Consider the following 20361-nt stretch of genomic DNA (forward strand, 5'->3'; position numbering starts at 1 on the left):
ATGTCTAATACTCACATGTGCATGAAACTGATATTTCAGACACGATTTGGACCCATAGAAAGTCTTCGTTTATCCACTTGCATTTTATAAAGCAAAGAAATTGATTTATCGTCTAACCTATAGTTGAATAGTTAGCGTATTCTGTATATCTTTTTTCGTCTTTTAGCTCATGTCTCTTCGTGGGCGTTTGGACATCAGAATCGTAAAATTCCAAAAAAAAAAATGGTATTTGAAAATTAGAATTGTGTTTGGACATGACTACAATTTGGAGCTATTTTTGAATTTTTGTGAGTGATTTGAAGTGAAAAATAGCTTTTTGGAGTTTTTAAAATTTCCGTAAAATTCCAAAATGCAACTTCAAGTGAAATGAATATTTCATGGACAAACACTGATTCAGAAAAAAGTAAAAAAATGAAAATTTCTCATGGCCAAACGGGCCCTTAGTATAAAATTTTGTCAACTTATAAACATAACGCAGCCTTTAGCGTGTAAAAGGTCAAACTTAATGGCAAGAAAGAATATCCCGTTCATTGAGTAACAAAAACTAGTTATCACTTTTAAATTATAACTTCAGCAGCTACCCCGAATCTGTCACCAAATTTATGTATATATCATACTGCCACTTTGCTTTTTTGCCATATTCTTTTACTAAACTTTCACAGAAATGAGAGGGCTGTACTTAGTACTTGTCCTATTTTTCTCTTTAACAATTACATTTAAGTTTAGTTCTTGTGCTGGAATTTGCAAAGAAAATGAGAAACGTGCTTTACTAAGGTTAAAGAAAGAAGCAAATGATCCTACAAATATACTCTCCACTTGGATTGATGGCGAAGATTGCTGTAATTGGGAAGGAGTTTTATGCCATAATATAACTGGTTCTGTTATTGAGTTATCCATTAATGGTTGGGATTATGCTGAAATTAAAGGTCTAAAGATTGATAATTTCCATTGGTTGTCAAGTCTTGAAAATCTTAATCATTTGGACATGTCAGGTGTTGATTTAAGTAAAGCTACAAACTGGACTGAGGTGATTAACATGCTTCCTTCTTTGGTTAATCTTCGTTTTTCGAATTGTAGTCTTCATTCAATTCCTTGTGTGTTTGATCATAACAATTCTGTTCTTGAAAATCTTGATCTTTCTTTGAATAACTTTAGTTCTTCGATTCCAGGGTGGGTTTTCAGTTTTAATAATCTTGTTTCTCTTGAATTCATTGGAAGTAATTTCATTGGTTCATTTCCTAAGGGTCCTTTTAACTTGACTTCTTTTACTACATTAAGTGCTTCTAGCAATTTATTTAGTTCAGTTTTGCCTCAATGGTTATTTGATCTAAATAATCTTGAATATCTTGACCTGAGTAATAGTCTTTTAGAGGGTCAAATACCAAGTAAAGTAGGACATTTTTGCAAACTTAGTTATCTTAATCTTGCTATTAATAGCCTGAATTCCACTATCCCAAATTGGCTATATGGATGCAAAAATCTTGAAACACTTAACCTGAGGGAAAACAAACTTGAGGGAACAGTTTCAGATTTCATTTCAAATTTGACATCTCTAACTAGTATTGATATGTCTCTAAATTTACTATCTGGAAAATTACCAAGTGTAATTGGAAAGTTAGGGAAATTAGAAGATCTTGATCTCTCAGAAAATCGATTCGAAGGAGAAGTATCTGAGATTTTCAGTACTATGTATGATTGCCCTCCAATAGGCTCAGGAAATTGTTCTTCTTTGAGAAATTTAAGACTAAATGACAACAAATTAGCTGGAAATCTTCCGAAAGGTTTTGGCCAACTTTCAAATCTACAATTCTGTTTCATGGAAAATAATAAGTTGGAAGGAGTGTTAACAGAAGATCATTTCACTAACTTGACAAATTTGAAGTATTTCCAAGCATCTAAGAGTAATTTGAGTTTAAGTGTGAGTTCTGATTGGATTCCGCCTTTCCAAGCTAGTGACATTTTAATAGGCGGTTGGCGCTTAGGTCCTAAGTTCCCCTTGTGGATCCAATCTCAACAATCAATAATGAATTTGGACATATCAAATGCTGGAATAGTAGGTGAAGTTCCAACTTGGTTCTGGAACTTATCGTCTCAAATTCGTTTCCTCAATATTTCTCATAACCAACTTATTGGTGAAATTCCAACTTTCTCAATTTCCTCAGACTCCATTGGAAGTGGAGGTCCTTGGTTAATATACTTGAATTCCAACAACTTTAGTGGTTCACTCCCTCATATTCCAACCATGGTAACTGAGTTAGACCTTTCAGATAACTCTTTGTCTGAAGGTTTAACTAACTTCTTGTGCGATAAAGGGAATGAATCTTACATGTTAACGATTCTACATCTAGGGGGAAATCATTTGTCCGCAGAAATTCCTGATTGTTGGATGAATTGGCCGGAGTTGCAAGTTCTCAACTTGGGAGAAAATAAGCTTAGTGGAGGTATTCCAAGATCCATTGGTGCTTTAAGCAAATTGAAATCTTTGGACTTGAAAAGAAACAGACTTTCCGGTCCATTGCCTTCATCCTTAAACAACTGCACAAATTTGTGGAAAATAGATTTGAATGAGAATGAGCTTGATGGAAATTTACCACCTTGGTTGGGTACAAAGCTTTCAAATTTGACAGTCCTGAGTCTTCGGTCAAACAAATTCGATGGTGAATTACCCCCAGAATTTTGCCAACTCAGTGATCTCCAAATCTTGGATCTTGCCAACAACAAGTTGTTTGGAGATATACCAATGTGTGTTAACAATTTCACAGCAATGGTCAATGGAAGGAAGATAATTAGAGATGCAGATGAGGAGATGGACTATTCTTATTATGTTGGAGTTTTCAGAGAGAGTGCAAGAGTAGCAACTAAGGGTAACATATACCAGTATGATACCATTTTGTCATTGTTTACAAGTATGGATCTTTCTAACAATAATCTTTCTGGAAACATTCCTATGAATCTTACAACTCTTGTTGGATTGAGATCATTAAATTTCTCCAACAATCACTTGATTGGGAGTATTCCAAAGGACATTGGCAATATGAAGGTGTTAGAATCACTTGATCTTTCAAATAATCAAATTTCTGGTGAAATACCACGAAGCGTTGCGAGTTTGTTTTCTTTAAGCTACTTGAATGTATCTCACAACAATCTAACAGGGAGGATTCCAGTGAGCACTCAGCTTCAAACTTTTAGCTCTTCAACTTTTTCTGGAAATAAACTTTGTGGGATTCCGCTCGTGGAGAGATGCAGTGATGAAGGTGAAAATCCTGAGGTTGGAAATGAAGAAGTTGACAGAAGTGAAGATGACAATGAAGTGGAGTGGTTCTATGTTTCTATGGCAATAGGATTCATTGTGACTTTTTGGGGTGTAAGTGCTCCCTTGCTTTTCATAAGATCGTGGAGACATGCCTATTATCGTTTTTTAGATAGAAAATGGAAATCGTGGCATGCATAATTTGTAAAGATGTGACACTGAGGAGATTTCTGTTCATGTATACTTGGTTGTGTTTCAATATTTTGCACATTTAATAGGATGAAATTTGTTAGCACTTCATGTACAATAGGATAAGGAAATTCTTTTGTAATTCAAGAAGTTGCTGTTTTCCTTGTCTCTGCAATTTCAGTTATAATAGAACTGCGACAAGCTTTTGGTCTTGGCTGCAAGCTATATCCCATTTAAATATTTGATTTTAAAGTACAAGGAGCACCTCCATAACTGAATCATAATACAGGGTATTCAACGTAATTTACTCTAGGTATTTTTACAACTTTACACAAACTCAAATGCAAAATAACAAACATCTTTAAATAAAAATATTTATAGCAGAGAAATAAAATTAGTAACCAATCGTTACACTTGCATGCTCAATCACTTGTGAGTGGATCTTCAACATTGCTCTCTTCTCATACAATAACAAAGCCCATTAAAGTACTTCGAAGATTTGCTCGCCAACCAGCAAGTAAAATTCCCGCCAGAACTACAGTTTTGCTATAATACACACTAGATGTTACAGAATACCTCCCTTTTAAATCACAAATTATTCCTCAAGCCTATCAAACACTTGAGATGCATTTTAGCTGTCACAAGCTCTTCGTAAATATGATAGATTATGAATCCAATGATGCCCTACCAAATGCTTAATGCCTAAAGTGTCTCACATTGGTGAAAACAAGCGAGACTCCGTACTTGTTACAGCAATCCACTGCATCTTTGTCCCTTATGCTCCCTCCTGGCTCTGCAATAACGCTCACTCCGCTTTGACACGCCTCTTCAACAGCGTCATTCCATGCTGTTTTAATTCAGAAAAGAAAAATAGTTAAAGAAAACATGTCTTCACAAAAATTTTCAGTTACAATTCATTATGGTATATTTTCTTAAAATTGGTGCTTTCTTATAAATGTCAGATTTGCTCTATTGCTACATGTATAACCAACAAAATAGAGGTATCTACCAAACGGGAAGAAAGCATCGCTCGCCAAAGCGGCTCCTTTTACTTCATCTCCAGCTTTCCTCATAGCTATCCTCAAGCTCTCTAGACGATTCGGCTGTCCACTTCCCATTCCTAACATACAATTGTTCTGCAATATAAAAGTTATATTTAGAACACAATGAAAGAAATTCCATCCATTAGATATAGCATGCAAAAAGTACCTTTGCAATTACTATGGCATTGCTCTTGACATGCTTGACACATAACCAGGCAAACTGTGCATCATTAAGCTCATTTTCTTGTGGAGTTTTGTCAGACATGACATTGAATTGGATATCTTCAGGGGTCAAATCATCCGAGTCCTGAGCTAACCAACCACCACCAATCTGTCTGAGTGAAAGCTTTCCCTTGCTGTTTTTACTTGCCTCGAGGATTCTCAAAGTCTTAGATTTCCCACGGAGAACCTCAAGACCCTTCTCTGTATACTTTGGTGCGACTACTATTTCATAAAACATCCTAGTCTCACCATCTGTAGGGCTTCTAAATTCTCGAATATCCTTTGCGAGAGCCTGCAAAGAACCAAAACTGATTAATTAAAAGAGTTATCTACCTTCATGCGACACCTAAATTTAAGTTTGGATTTGCATTTCCTCAACAACTTTAGGTGCGACATAGAAAAACTTAAATTTTTTATTTCAACCCCAACTCCTATAAAAAGCAGTACCAAAACACAAGTTGCAATTTCCCTGACCAAATAACGCTCCATATTCATTTTAACAGCACGAAACATAACCCTTGTTGACAAATAAGGAGAAAGGATGACAAAAACGGTCTTTCTGCACCACAGCTTAAGTCATAATGCTTGGAGCCTCTTTACCTGTTCTCTTATTTGGTTAAATTGTGATTCCACCTTTTTCCCTTTTTGTTGTTCTTTTCTGTGTCTTAGGAGAGTTCTTCCATACACCTCTTATGCACCAGTTGAACTACAAAATTAATTCTATTTTTATCAGTAAATTAATTTTATTGATATCAAAAAATAGTCAAGCACTAAGCTAGTGCTTTACTAAGTGAGAGGCCCTCCTGTACAGAACAAGAAGGATAGGCTCCCCCATACAAAGTCACTCCTAGTGAGCCCTATTCATCACATATATCCTGTAAATTATATGAAGCTGCCAGTAGGCCTAAACACCAATATTTCAAGATCTGAATTGAGCTATTCTTTCCATCAGAACACCTTGCATTCCTCTCTTTACAAAGTACCCAACAGACACAAGCAGGGATAATAATCCAGCATTTTCTTATTGTCTAGGACAGCAGCACCTCCAACAAATCAGTAGGCCTTTTAACAATTGATGCCTAATTACATTCTGTCCAAAATTGCTGAAAAACAGCCCCCACACTTGTTTGCTGCCCAATACTGTAAGAACAAGTGATTGCAAGTCTCCTTAACTTCATAACACAAAAAACATCTGCTGCACAAAGGCAGACCCCTTCTCTGTAGATTACTTTGGGGTGAGGTTAGCTTCATAGGCAGCAATCTGCAAAAAACATGCTACTTTGTAGGGTGCACTTGTTTTCAAAATCATCTTCCATAGCCATTGAGGAGGGCTACCACACCCAGCGTTTAGCCTTTTATAGCATGACCCTACAGAGAATACCCCATTGACTTGTCTTCTCCACCTAAGTGAATCTGTAGCCTCTGGACTTATCGGGGATTATTTTAGCACTTATAATAGCTGAACTAGCCTGTCCATCTTCCAGTAAAAAAGCTGCCTTCTAAAATTAAGGTTCCAAGCACTTCCACTCCGGCACTGACTGATTGCAACTTCTGTACCCACTATCAGATTATACAATTCAGGAAGTTCAATTTGAATTTTGAGGGGAGTATGGCCCAGCCAAGCGTCTCGACGGAACTTTGTACTTCTTCCATCCCCACTCTAATCACAATGCTGCTTCAAAGAGTGACTGAGACTGCACATATGCCTTCATACCCCAAAACCATGAGGGGAGCTCACAGAATTCATTCTCCAGATCCTCTTGTCCCTATATTTACAAGCTGTCACCTCTTCTCATGAGGAGAACTACAAGATTACTTCTATTTTTGAAAAGGTATAATGTACTAACAAGATATAAAGCATATCTTCAACGTTCTTTCTTAGTAAAATCATATAACAAAAAGAAAAGATTGATAAGACATAAAAAAGATAATGCACTATACAGCAGTGCAAACACATTGTTCAGATTAGCTCTTCAAAGATTCCAAATAAGGAATGCTAGGTGATGATGGTAGAACCTAATCACTTCAATGTGTTACCCAGATCCTCTTTTTCATTGTTTTTCCACTTAAATATTGATATGAGAGGAGGGAACTAATGGCCCTATCATTATCAAAAAGTGTCGTCTGACAAGACAATGCATCATTACCCATTTAGGTTTCTAGAAAAGAAACAAGAAAAGCCCAATAGCAAAATCATAATCAACAACAGATTCAAATTGTGTCTTTTAAAAGGTCCATTTAGCAACTTTACCTCATCAACTTCGACATTGAAGGCTACTATACCACCAAATGCACTAACTGGATCTGCTTTTACAGCTAGCCTATATGCTTCAATGATATCATTCCGTGACGCTACTCCACAAGGATTTGTATGCTTCACAACCACACACGTTGGTTTATTAAACTCACACACACAGTTCCAAGCTGCATCGGCATCCAGATAGTTGTTATATGACATCTCCTGCATCGAAAAAAAGCCAGTCATTAGCACTGAGCAGAAGTTCCATTCATGCGATGTTTATCCACAACAAATAGACTACGCAGAATTTGAAGATAAGCCAAATCCAGATGAACAATACAAAGTAAACATCAAAATTCTTACCTTCCCGTGGTGTTGGATAACAGTTGCAATTCCACCAGCGTTAACCTCAGATAGAGACTTGTCAACATAAACTGCAGCCTTCTGATGAGGGTTTTCACCATATCGAAGTAAGCTTTTTAGATGAAGTGGCACTGTCAAGCCGGGAGGGAACTTATCTACCAACAGAGACCAAAGACTTCAATCAGCAAAATTGGAGATGAAAAGCACCCCCCCCCCCCGGTTCACATTTAACATCAGCCCCTTGGTATCTCCAGGGAAAAGAATAAAAAATAAAAGGTTCACTAAAACATTCCATCTCTAAGCACAACGAGGCTGCAGGCTACTGTTAAATAAAAATTCAAATAAATTTGTGATTTGTTTTTCTGTACATACTATTAACCTTTACATTTATTTCAAAAGTAGAGGCAGAGGATGATTGGTTTAATGTTTTAAGTTGTTTGCTGAACCTTTTTTTTATGGGATGGGGGGAGGGGGGAAGGGAGGGAGCTTTTATAATTCATTGGGCTGTCTGTTTTGAAAGGGAATACCTCCTACAGTCTGCTTCCACAGCCACTCTGAAACTGCAGAATCATAAGAAGCTACATGTTGAAAAGCTTTCCAGGCCAACTTCCTTCGAAATTGTTGGTCATCATTATCTCCTCGAAGAAACTCCAAAAGAGCTGGGTAATCTCCAGAATCAACTACGACCAAAACATCCCTATGATTCTGTTCAATAAGCATCATCCACAGTTAGACACAACAGATACAACACAAAGATTCAGCCAGCATATTTTTCAGAGAAAGCAGTTTAATTAATGTCGGAAAATTTACACAGAGAAGTATACGAGAAGATAGAGAGCCTACCAAAAAAATTCATCAAGTATTATAAAAAGTGCAAGGCCCTAACCATGATTTTACCAGATATAATTTTGTTATTGATATATGCCAGATACAATTGCATCAGGTCAACATTTCATCTAGAAAAGCAATTCATAGTATTTTAGCAAAGCTAAAACATAACTTAACTCCTCCAATACAGATCCTTTATAATGGATAAGAGCATCCTCAACAGCATACAATGGCATTATGAAGCTCAGAGGCAATTTTTAACTTCAGCAGTACCTAAACCTTTCTGATATATTGAGCATCCCTATACAAGCCAGATCTCCGCAAACTCCAAGCAGAAAAGTAATGTTTTTTTAACTAATGATTGCACACACAGAGTATTTTATCCAATTAAGAGCAAGAAGCAAAAGCATCGCCGAGGGTCTATCGGAAACAATCTCTCTACCTTCACCAGGTAGGAGTAAGGTCTATGTACACGCTACCCTCCCCAGACCCCACTTGTGGGATTACATTGGTTTGTTGTTGTTGTTGTAAGACCAAGAAGCAAATGCATATGCCAAAGAAAACCTATAGCTGTAGCAGATGAAAAAATGTTGGTTCACAAGTGAAATATATGTGCCAAAGCTTAAGATGCATAGGTGCAGGTGGTGGAATTATATGTCATCTAATATTTATACCTAGAGAGATGCCACAGATGTAAGAAAAGGGGAAATGCATTAAGACAAAAGTAACTTATACAAAGTGCAGGTCACAGAAAAGTAATAAGCTAAGAAACCTTTGCAGCAGCTCTAATCATGGCAGGTCCACCAATATCGATGTTTTCAATTCCATCCTCGAATGAAATTCCACTTGAAGAAGAAACCTTGGCATAAAAAGGATACAAGTTGACCACTACAACATCAAATGTACCTGCAGAAGAAACCTCGTGAATTTCATTTGCTTCCTAGTATCACATCATGCTCCTACGAAGAGTAGATGTATGCCAGAGCACCGGCTTTTTAGTAACAAAGCAGTAAGAACTTTCATATTGCAAAATATTGTTTGCTTGCGACATAAAGCTTGATACACAGAAGTCACTATCTAGTGTTTTTCCCAATATTTGAATAAGTTCCATCTAAAAGCTAAAGATCTGAATATTCATCAGCATATTAAGGAAACATGAATGTAAAATCCTACTCTGATAAACACCAACAATATCTACAATTGACTAGTCTCAAGCAAACATAAATGGAAAACAAGCTTAAGAGGCAAAAGGAATCAACTGCTGCACATGCAACATAAAGGGTTTGTTTGAATAACTGATTTCAGCACTTAAAATTTAAAGTATTCAGTGATTGGCCAATTCATTTGAATGTTAATGAAACTAAAGAGATCAGTACATACAGCAAGCGCCACTAAAATGTTAAACTTGGCTACTGATTAAAACTAAAAATGGTCTATTAGTGGATGGAATATAACACTTCGGAAATAGACAATAATCTCATATTTCAAAAGCAAAAATGGCTAACTATTTAGTTAGACGTGATATTTGAATAGGAATACTTTGATAATCATGTTACATGGAACTCAACCAATGTCACTATTTAATTAGGTTAAAATATAAATATGTGCATTTTAGAAATTGAAAAGTTAACAAATCGCACATGTTATTGAGGACAAAATGATAGAATGTCACTTGAGATGGTTTGGTCATGTCCTGCGTTGACCTACAGATGCACTGATATGTAGTTGTGAAACTATGGTGGGGGAAAGTGTTAAAAAGGTACGGGTAGATCTAAAATCACATGAAGGAAGTTGTCTCGAAAGACCTATAATTCCTTGGAATCAATGGAAACTTAACTAAAGATAGGGCACAACGGAAGAGGAAAATCCATATAGGTGATACCTACTTGTTGGGAATAAGGTTTTAGATTTCGTAGAGAACCTCTATCATTATTATTATTATTATTACTGTTATATATATATATTACTTGCACTTTTGTTTTATTTTGGTAATGATGATGATATGAGATGAACTTAATGAAAGGAATGAGGATTATCGTCGATCCCAACTTGTTTGGGACTAAGGCATAGTTCTTGTTGTTGTTGTTGTAGTAGTTTCGTATCTGTAAAAGGTTATAACAAATTTACATTTATAACATTTACAAAATTCTAAATTAATAATCTTGATACTTAGTATTCTTAAAATTTCACCCTTAAACTTTCAGGTTATCAAAACAATCTCTACGTGAAACCAGGAGCTCCCAAAGGCCCTTCAACCTCATTACTCTGTGTTTCGTTTCCAAAAATATCAACATGAATCTGATATGTCACCAAGTCATTGATAACAAAAGTTTCTAAAAGCGACATTAAAATAACAATAACATAAAGTTGCTTTGATAATATAAATCAATTAGCTCACCAATTTCATGTTTTTCAAGAGCTTCCATGTGATGCTCCTGATCTCTTCTAGCAAGAATACCTCCATGAACGCTTGGATGCAAAGTTTTTACACGACCATCAAGCTGTGAAAAGGAGAAAAAAAATTCAGTTGTGTTTTTGAAATTTACTGCCATGAGTCACCGCTCTCATTTGCAGATGGAAGTTATAAAATCAACTACAGGGATGTGTAACACAACATTTATTGGACCAAGCATTAAGAAGAAAAGTTTTTGAAAAATATATATAACGAATAATACTAAGATGAGCAAGAAACTTGAAATTGCCAAAGAAAAAAAATGGTATAATAATCTTATGTAGAAAACAAAGTTAGGCAGCTAAAAAGAAGTAAACCATCACTGCAAAGACAATAAAAGTAAAGCAGGTCAAAAACAGTGTGTTAGGAAGTGTAGTTACAAGGGTCCTTAAAAAAAAGATTAGATGCAAGGGTTGGCATTTCACCTATCATGGCGTACTCCACACATTTTTTATTTTATTAAGAATACATTAAGTAAAGAAATCTTATAAAAATAAATAAATCAAACTGCAATAGCAAAAAATGTATAAAAATTGTTTTAACTATTAATGCATAGCATATATAATATTCCAATTCACCAAGTTCTATATTATAGAGAACAACATATCATATAAGTTATATTCAAAGTTTTACAAGAAAATATAAAAAGGAAAATGTCTAAGGGTGTACAGGGCAGACAATCCAATGCATAAAGCATGCATAAGCCAGACAGCCCAAGGTGTAAAGTACATATGGGTCGAATGCCCACATATCGAGGTGCTAGCCCGTGAGACTTAAGCACCCCATGGTCGACTGCCCCGCCCCATGGCGAGTCCCAATTTTACCTTAAAACATTGGTCAAGAGTTCTTACCATTTCAGGGAAGCGTGTCAGCTCTTCCACTTTGGTGACTGACACACCAGCACCCTCCAATGCTGATGCTGTGCCTCCCGTTGAAACAATTGTGTACCTGCAAAATAGGAAATAAGATGTCTTTGCAAATTGAGAACTTATCCCATGGAATGTAAATAAGTATTTCCCAGTAAATACAAGTAGTAAGTTAGACACTTTAATTTACAAGATAATGCATACAGTTTAATCAAAAGGAGCACAAAGCAACTAGACAGGGGGCATTGGCTCCAATAGATTAAGCCAAGATGATAAGATAACAACACTGAGAAATGGAGAAAATGCCACTTCCTCTCAACATATAGTGGTCAAAATTTTAAGTTTTAAATTTCCAAGTGGTCAATGCAGATTAGGATTATGCATTTTCATGTGAAGCTTGACAGTCTTGTACATATGATTATATATTCACTTCGCTAACACACACACACTAACAGCTCTAAGCCAAAGGAATTTTACTTGTAGATGTTACAACGATCCGTCAATTAATTTGCAAAATAAGAACAATCATTTCTGCAACGTTTACCCCAATTCCTGCAGACCATTGCCAAGCTTAGCCAAATCCGTTTTATCTGAAAGCGATATCAAGGCTTGCTTCCTCCCTAAAAAATTTCACACACATAAACAGTAAGTTCAAATGAAAGTATAGCGCGTGAACTAACATTTGTTACATTCAAAAATCTAAATTGATGAAGTGATTAAACAGTGGTCTGACTTCTACTACACGAACATATAACCTCAAGCATTCCTTTATTCCATTCAAAAAGTGGAGGGCTATTACCCACATCTCAGAAAATTAAAGGGTTAACTAGAAAAGAAATATACCAGAAGTGGGGGACTTAGGAGCAGAGTGAGGAGCGGCTGCAGTTTCAGCCATGGCCTTCACTGGATGAACTATCACCCTATGCGACGTCGTTGAGGACTGAACCAAAAAGACAACTATAAAAAATTAGAATAAAAAAAGAGAAGAAAAACTGTATAGGAGTGCTTTGTTTCATTAGTCTTTTTTTGTCAATACCTGTTGTTGGCCGAAGCAAAAATTAGTTCTTGTTCTGATGGTGCGGAGCTGCGGAGTGCAGAGGTGAACAGTGGCGGCAGCAATGGCGGTAGCTGACGTGGCTGCGGCGGTGGCGGAGGCGGAGGCGGAAGTCGTAGCTCTGGTGAGACCAAGCATTGTGGTATGAATAATGTGAAGCTTTCTGTTCCACTCGGTAGTAGGGTTACTACTTGCTTCTCTGCTTTTGCGTATTTTTGCCGCCGTTATTCCATTTTTGTCTTGTTTTCTTTTTTACTTTTTTAATAGTTTTTTTTTCAATTTGAGAAACTTGAATTAGAAGAGTGACTAGAAGCTTTTATAACCACACAAATGTTATGATCCCTTAAAGTTTTTAACACAACAAATTTCAAAAGTTTTCTTTTTTTCTAAAATACGTACCGAGTCAAACTAACTCATCTAAATTGAAAAGAGGTAGTAATTGCTTTCGCTCTTTTATCTTATTCTATTCAAGATCATTTCTTTTTCGTTTTCACTTTTAATTTTATTTATATATGTGAATCAATTATGAGATAATAATTTTTATTCCATGAGAGTCGACGTCATTACATGAATTGAAATAATTCAAAACCATTTGAATTGACCAGATCAATCTTACGGAGAGTTACAAGTTCATATTAAAAGTGGTGTACCCTCAACTTTCAAATCCTAGATTCGTCTTTGAGAGTTGACTAAATCGAGTAAAAATATTTTGAGTTTGTATCTAGTCAAGTCTTAGAAATCTCTAAGTGACAACGGATGAATTTGAACAAAATCGAACAAGTAAACGCGGTTGAATTCATAAAAATTCATTATCTAGCGTGTCCAAAGTTTGCTTCAATTAAAATAGGTTTGATTAATTTAGACTAAATAATAAGTCATAATTCAGTTCATCAAATTCAAATATAGGACTTAAAAACTTAACGAGTACAAGGTTCTAAATTCTTTTAAAATATGAGTTCATTACTTAATGTTTATACTACTCTCAAGAGTTTTTCACATACATATCTTAATATCTATGGTCTACAATGAAAATAGGGAAATGATATTGTATAGTCGCTATCAAAATAATAGTCGAAAAATATTTTTATATATATATACATTCTGTATGTTATATATAAAAATTATATACAATTTATACACTTTTCTGGCTGCTAAATGTAAATAATTTCTGGCACTCACTAAAAGTGATAATACCCCGTAAAAATATGACTTCAATTGAACTCCACTACAAATACTCCAATTCCGCCTCTGGTGGAGAAAACTTGGCGGTAGGCCAGAGTAAGATCCAACGGGGCAAAACAAATAACAATGTGTTGAGCCAACAAGTTACAGTCTATAAATCTACATAAAGACAAGGGGATGAAGGATGATGATGGCTAATTATAACGAGAATACGCATGTTGTATGAGATCCTATGGCTAGTTTTTCATACTGTTCACAAAATTTTTGAGCAGCTATAAAGGGTAAATGTCAAATTAATTACTATTAGAAGCCACAAGATTCATGATAAAAATACATGCCAAATTAAGCAACAAATTCTCATAAGTTCTTGTGATAATGAAGAAAAACCAAATATTCCTAATTTTTGTTCGCCATGGCCAAGCGCAGCATCTGTGTATTAGCCATGCTAGACTGATGATTGAACCGAAAAACGGGAAGAAATTAAGTATATTGTACAAAATGGTGGTAAAACAAGAAGAGAGATACAAGGCAAAATGAGCATAAGGTATACCCACCTCCTGCAAACTGTTCTGAACACCAAAAGAACTTTGAGCAACTGCTGGCCTAAAATACATTTATCCCTACAAGAGAGTACAATGATAATCTGATATCAGGCGTAATATGAATTATTTAGTTGAAGGTTACCCATCCATAGACGGGAAAAGGTTGCTCTTACACTAAGATAGCTTTTGGACTGGGTTTGGGTTTATTCTTTGGAAAATAATTCTGGGAAATGTGGCTGGATTATTGCACCCAAGAGTGTGACCTAGACATCAGTGAAGTGTTGAGGACCATAAGGTCTCAGGTTCAAATTCCAGCAGAGGCAAAAACACTAGGTGATTTCTTCTCATTTGTTCAAGCCTTAGCAGACAGAGACATAGTTACCCAATACGTGTGTTGGTGGGATATAGTAGGTCCCACGTGGAATTAGTCGAAGTGTGCGCAAGCTGACTCGAACCCCATAATTATAAAAAGTGTGTTTGGATTATAAGTTTTGAGAAAAAAGTTTTCGCAAGACAATTGTACCGGGGCTGGAATGTTTTTAAACACTAGAAAACTAAAATGTACTTCATGACTTTGATAAACTGTGACTCGGACCCTAAAACGCCATCAAGACCAACACCAAACCCGAACAAAATTTTGATCTTCTCTAAACATCAGACAGTCAAACTAAACCCACAGAAAAAATAGAAATACAGAAAAAAGATTGTCACGTGACGTTGTAGTTATTCCTGGAAATGGACTTGGATGCAAATTTTCCGGGCAAAATGCAATATGTAAAGTAGGGAGTAGATGTCATGGTGGTGTATTCACAGTTAACACTTTGGTCTGACTTCAGTAAGGCACAAAATCCATTGGATTTGGTTTTTGAGGTACTTTTCTAAGCGAAATAGGCTATCTGCCACTTTAGCAAAGCCACAGGCAATGATATATTGACACACAACAAATAATCTTTTACATATGTATAGATGGTACCAGTCCATGGAATGTAGGTTGAGAGAGATAAGGGCAATCTGCAATTGAAGCAATTGTATTCAACTGTCCCTAGAAAAGAACAAAGCCAACCGAATTGTTAGTTTGAGACAACACCAGAAATCATAGAATACATCAGTGCTTGGAGTTCTTAAATTAATCACCAGCCCCGGCATGTTTGGTTGGTTGCCATAAGCTTGGATATTTGTATTCAATTGTCCCTGCACCAAAAGGCAAAAACTGGCTGGATAGTTCGGTTATCCTGATGAACTGAAATGCCACATACACAGCATGCAGATGTACAAATTGTAAGTAGAATTACATACCACTCCTTGAATAATTTGGGGGCTGCTATAGTAGCCACCAGGAGCTGGAAATCTAGCGTTTATTTGGCCCTATTATATATCATAGAATTCGGATCACAAAACTAATGATTCTAAATTTATAATACTCTCCATGTTACATTTTATGTGGCACACTTTCAATTTTAAGCTATTCAAAAAAGGATGAGACTTTTTTATATTTGAAGACAATTCAACTTTAAACTTCCTCTTTTACCCTGACATGCTTTTATAGCCACAGAAATGCCATGGCATGATTAAGACAACAAGTTCCAAAAAATTTCAATTCTTTCTTAAACTCCATACGCAGTCAAACACTGCCACATAAAATGAAACGAAGGGAGTAGCGATTATATTACAAGACATTTGTTATTTAGCTCTCCCCATACAACACTAAAAATTATAAACAAAAATCATCACACCATTGGCTGCATGGCTGAATGCGATTGAAAAGGATAATCAACAGTCGGTTCTCCCAAACCTGATTGCCCCTGCAACATATATGGAATATTAATCAATCAATAGTTCCGTCTTAGGTGCACGTACGTTTATGTAATGCTATGATAGAAAATAACCATCTGTTGCCATCTACTGTTTATCCCCACGGATATAATCTTTTGTTCTGTATATACCTAAAAAAATATAAGGATAAACTCAATCAACACTCAGTAAAAGAAGATCAATAACTTACTACCTTCTCTTTCCTTGCTATGTTCTTTCCGTTACTCTTGCTTGGGTTGTTACCATCTATGAATACTTGATTTTTGGGAAAACAAGGTTCTGACTCATTTAAATTTGGATCATTCACAGCCTCACATCTTCTCAGAAAATTTTCCAGTGCATTGAATACAATATTATAACTCTCTTGAGATAGTGACCCTTCATCGCCTAGCTCAAATGCCCTTTGACATAGATCATTATATCGTTGAACCCTAGAATCAACCAAATTTACTTCTCTCATCTTCTCTCTACTCTTTGCACCTTTAGTCCAGCGACTTAAAATATATTTAGAGGGGATGTTATGCACACCAGCCATTTGAAGAACTATCATCACGTGTCTACAAAGAAATCCATTATACTCGAACAAATGACAAGAACATGATGCATCAGATGTCTTCTCACTCCGTACAACAACGAATTCTTGATTTTCTTCAAAATCTTGGACTCTATATGTGGCAGCTGCACCATCATCACTTTCTTTTTTAGGGTGACATGCAACCACTCCCAAAACCTGGGCTTGGAATTTCTTGAATATTGTATGAGTGTATAAAGTTGACATCTGCTTTTCAAAAGGGGAGGGAGATTTCAGTCCTGGTTGTTTATGCCTCGTCTCAGAATCAGCACTTGCCTCTTCTTGACATTTCTCTCGCAGCAGTTTCTTATACTGGTCAAGAAACTCCTTCAGTGTCGTCCTGCATAACATGCACTTCTCCAAAAGAGAGCTCACGCTTTCCGACCGTTGCATTGTAGACATTCCTGCCAAGAAGATATTATTCATGAATGTTGGTACCCACCTTAGGCGATCTTTGTACAATGATTTAATCCACAAGTCATTCCTCAAATCAAATCTATCAACCACCTTCCACCACCTCTTTTCAAACAATTCATTGGTCGCAGACCTCAAAATGCATTTATTAAATTTGGAGAGAAAATCTTCATGCTGCCTAATGACATGACCAAGCTTCTCCTGGATATTACTCAGTACGTGCCACAAACAAAAGCAATGGCAGCAATCTGGTAAAACCTCAGCAATAACTTCTTCCAATGTATTGTCTTGATCAGTCAGTATAACTTTTGGAGCTTGTCCACCCATTGCCCTAAGCCATGCTCGCATCAACCAAACAAATGTCGACTTACTCTCATTGGCAATCAGCCCACACCCAAGCAATATGGACTGACAATGATGATTAACACCAATAAAAGGAACGAAGTGCAACTTATAATCGTTTTTTATATATGTAGTGTCAACAAGAACTACGTCACTGAAGTTACTATAGTCAATCCTTCCTTTAGCATCAACCCAAAATACATTTCTCAAGCGTTGCTCTTGATTCAAATCCATTGCATAAAAGAAGTTTGGATTTTCATCTTGCATGTAAAGAAAATGCTCAAGCATAACTTGTGCATCTCCCTCATCTAAAGCCAAAGATTGAGGACTGCTCTTTGTGCCAACATTCTTTTGCTTCTCAACTTTCTTCATCACACCAGATTGCCTAGACATTGTCACATAAGTCTTTTTCGTCCTCCCACAGATAGAATGAAATGCATCTGCACCATTCTTACCCAAATCAGTATTCCTATGACCTCGAAGGTAGTTGGTCCGATCTGGAAATGTCTCATGGTTATGCTCTTTGACAAAAGTACGAATAATCCACCTTCCATCAGACCTTCTCTTTACATGCAAGCAAGCCTTACAATCTGTTTTTGACCAAGACCTGTTTATTCTACCCTTTTTTCTCCTCACAGGAATACTTCCTGCGCCATCAGCACTTGGAACAGGTTCTGTAACGGACGTAGAAGGTTCTTGCTTACTTCCATACCTACTGCAAACAAATTTTGCATCAATAAATATTCCAGAAATTCTTGAACGACGGCTAGCCTTTATTATTGAGAAAAATCCGATGGACTTAGCATATTCTTTGTAAAACGAAAAGGCATCCTCCTTCGAATCGAATTCCATACCATCATGTGGCTCCAAACCTCTGTAGCAATTCACAGCCAAAGAATCTGCATTTGGCAATATATAGGTGCCATTAGATGTTCCTTCATTCCAACTAGGTCCTGCATTCCCTCTGTCCAGGCAAACACTCTTTGAAGCAGTGGCAGTAGCTCCACATATATGGTGCCCACAGTCTTCTTTCTCCTTGTGCTGATCTCCTGATGGATGCTCAAGGTCAATTACCATTGAGGTAAGATGTGTTCCTCCAATCCAGGTAGTCAACCTTGTGCCTGAAACACGTCCGTTCATAATTGGTCATTATTATGCCTATCACAGAGTAAGTTCTAGTCAAGACATCCACAAATTATAATTTTTTGTTTCTACTTAGAGAAAGAAAAAATTCATCCAGTAAATATAGTTTCTGAAACATTATGTCCAAGCACAGAGATATTGGTCTCAGGTGGCCAATCTTTGAGTGTTTAAAACTACACTGGCAAAGATTATTCACACATTTATGGAACGCCAATGTCCACTCTTTCGAAGTATTCTGCTTTTTCTGCAAAGTGCAGGATATTAACTTAAAGGAGATAGGCTCATATTGTCAAAATGTACCAAATATAATACCTTCACACATTTGATGTCCCTACTGGTGACACCATGCTCTATTGAAGGAAGCTGAAAGGTTTCCAGGTTTCGTGGAAAACCAAAATTGAAACTAATGAAATTTCATTTGTGGTTATTTGAACAAGTTGTTTTATTGGATTAAAAGTGATGCCCCTGTTACTAATTTATTTTAGCTAATGTTTTTGGATGAGCTAAGGGCATCTGTGGATGTTGTTATAGCTCCATATAGCTTTTGTACGGGTGGCACCCACGAGGTCCCTTCAAAAATATACCGATAAAGGGAAAATATAAGGGAGAAATCCAACAAACATGTCCATATGCCGTTTAAAGTTTAAACTGCGCCAAATGGGAAAAAGTTATTTTGCTCACAATTATATGAACTTTTAACGTCATATTACTTGTTTCAACTAACACTTAGACATTATTATTAATCTTTAGTACTCAAAAATTTCACCACAATACTCTCTTTTGATTAACTAATAAAATATCCTCGCCTCATTCACTAACATTTTCCATTAAGAATGACTTCCGTCGTACCAAACGCACTTAACTCTCCATTTCAATTTTTCCAAATTGACATATCATATATACTTACAAAAGGAGATTCACCTGTAACAGAACATGCAAGCAAATTAGCAAGACTTATCAAAGCATTCTCGAGTAGACATCACACACATGTATGATGTATCAGCTTAGTAGTTTTTGCACATATAATAATGGAAACAAAAATAACCAAACTGTTCATATGTAGAAAAGAACAAAAATACTCTACAAAAGAATAAATGTATGCCTGTACAAATACGGTATGAAATACGAGTAGATTTTCATGAAAATACATGTAGGGAAAGAGAGCAAGTAGAGAATTACGGTGCGAGTAGAGAATTGTGATGATCACAGCAAAGAAGAGTGATGAGCAGTGAATATTTGGGAGCGAGTATAGAGAGTACAGTTTTTGCCAATTCAAATGATTAGGGCTCGAAATTGGTATGCTGTACTCGCGTTTCTGAGTGTGTTCCCTCTTTCCATACTCGCGGCTTCATGTGGGCTAAAATTCCCTCCTCCGACCCAATGGGCTTACTCCTAAGCTGTCACAAAATTAGGCCCAAATTCGAAGACAGTAAGATACTTGAAGAATTAATCCAAATAGCCGATTACCCTATCGCTTAAAGTAAAAATAGCCAGTATAATTGTGTATAAAATATATAATATATGTATATGACTAGAAAAAGTAAACAATTAATATGATCGACTATTTGTGTAAAAATCCCAAGATACTTCGTGTTAGCTGAAGTGCACGAATAGCCCCATTTGAAGCCACTATTTATATTTTGTCCATATTTTTTTTAAAAAAAAGTGAAAATATAAGCTACACAACCGAAATAAAGTGAAATATATGCTACCGCTTGGTCATAAATTTTTTGTACTTTCTTACAACTTTAACCAGCGAGTCTAAAGTTCCAATGAAATTGGGTGCGTGAAACCTTAACGTTAGACCAAGTGGAAAGTTTGATCGTACATTTTTCATAGTTCTTCTACA

The 20361-nt window shown here is 36.2% G+C and overlaps 3 protein-coding genes across 24 annotated transcripts; 1 reads left to right on the plus strand and 2 right to left on the minus strand.

Moving 5' to 3' along the window:
• The first annotated feature begins 504 nt into the window (after positions 1-504).
• Positions 505-3635, plus strand: LOC107826695 (receptor-like protein EIX2). Its single transcript, XM_016653710.2, has one exon. It carries the CDS (start codon positions 665-667, stop codon positions 3449-3451), a length of 2787 nt encoding a protein of 928 aa, XP_016509196.2. The 5' UTR covers positions 505-664; the 3' UTR covers positions 3452-3635.
• A 146-nt stretch (positions 3636-3781) lies between these two features.
• LOC107826698 (uncharacterized) lies at positions 3782-12737 on the minus strand. The gene is made up of 12 exons (XM_016653716.2): positions 12489-12737; positions 12296-12392; positions 11997-12072; positions 11438-11534; positions 10533-10635; positions 8907-9040; positions 7834-8011; positions 7307-7461; positions 6956-7165; positions 4649-4996; positions 4449-4575; positions 3782-4286 (listed from the first exon to the last, which is right to left on the minus strand). Exons 1-12 carry the CDS (start codon positions 12642-12644, stop codon positions 4135-4137), a joined length of 1833 nt encoding a protein of 610 aa, XP_016509202.2. The 5' UTR covers positions 12645-12737; the 3' UTR covers positions 3782-4134.
• Positions 12738-13967: 1230 nt separating this feature from the next.
• Positions 13968-19837, minus strand: LOC107826696 (protein FAR-RED IMPAIRED RESPONSE 1). 22 transcript variants are annotated; one of them, XM_075250074.1, is made up of 8 exons: positions 19692-19837; positions 16236-18490; positions 15964-16032; positions 15527-15595; positions 15365-15421; positions 15204-15266; positions 14243-14308; positions 13968-14138 (listed from the first exon to the last, which is right to left on the minus strand). In XM_075250074.1, the coding sequence occupies exons 2-7, from the start codon at positions 18444-18446 to the stop codon at positions 14303-14305; spliced, it is 2475 nt and encodes an 824-aa protein (XP_075106175.1). In that variant the 5' UTR covers positions 18447-18490; positions 19692-19837; the 3' UTR covers positions 13968-14138; positions 14243-14302. The 22 variants fall into 22 exon arrangements, with proteins under 22 accessions (XP_075106175.1, XP_075106174.1, XP_075106172.1 ...); XM_075250073.1 differs by having other exon boundaries at positions 15204-15272; XM_075250071.1 differs by having other exon boundaries at positions 15365-15440.
• Between the last annotated feature and the right edge of the window lie 524 nt (positions 19838-20361).

This window comes from Nicotiana tabacum, chromosome 3 (genome assembly GCF_000715075.1).
Source record: "Nicotiana tabacum cultivar K326 chromosome 3, ASM71507v2, whole genome shotgun sequence".
NCBI classification, from domain to species: Eukaryota; Viridiplantae; Streptophyta; class Magnoliopsida; order Solanales; family Solanaceae; genus Nicotiana; species Nicotiana tabacum.

What these genes read in the sequence shown, in the direction of transcription:
- LOC107826696 (XM_075250057.1), bottom strand. Translation starts at nt 18,509, where the DNA reads ATGAACGGACGTGTTTCAGGCACAAGGTTGACTACCTGGATTGGAGGA. An exon ending in ATTCAGCCATGCAGCCAATG is followed by an intron (nt 15,596 to 15,963) that starts GTGTGATGATTT and finishes GATATATAATAG; the next exon opens with GGCCAAATAAACGCTAGATT. An exon ending in AACCAAACATGCCGGGGCTG is followed by an intron (nt 15,273 to 15,364) that starts GTGATTAATTTA and finishes GTTCTTTTCTAG; the next exon opens with GGACAGTTGAATACAATTGC.
- LOC107826695 (XM_016653710.2), top strand. Translation starts at nt 665, where the DNA reads ATGAGAGGGCTGTACTTAGTACTTGTCCTATTTTTCTCTTTAACAATT.
- LOC107826698 (XM_016653716.2), bottom strand. Translation starts at nt 12,644, where the DNA reads ATGCTTGGTCTCACCAGAGCTACGACTTCCGCCTCCGCCTCCGCCACC. An exon ending in TGATTAGAGCTGCTGCAAAG is followed by an intron (nt 8,012 to 8,906) that starts GTTTCTTAGCTT and finishes CTTATTGAACAG; the next exon opens with AATCATAGGGATGTTTTGGT. An exon ending in ATGCCATAGTAATTGCAAAG is followed by an intron (nt 4,576 to 4,648) that starts GTACTTTTTGCA and finishes TTTATATTGCAG; the next exon opens with AACAATTGTATGTTAGGAAT.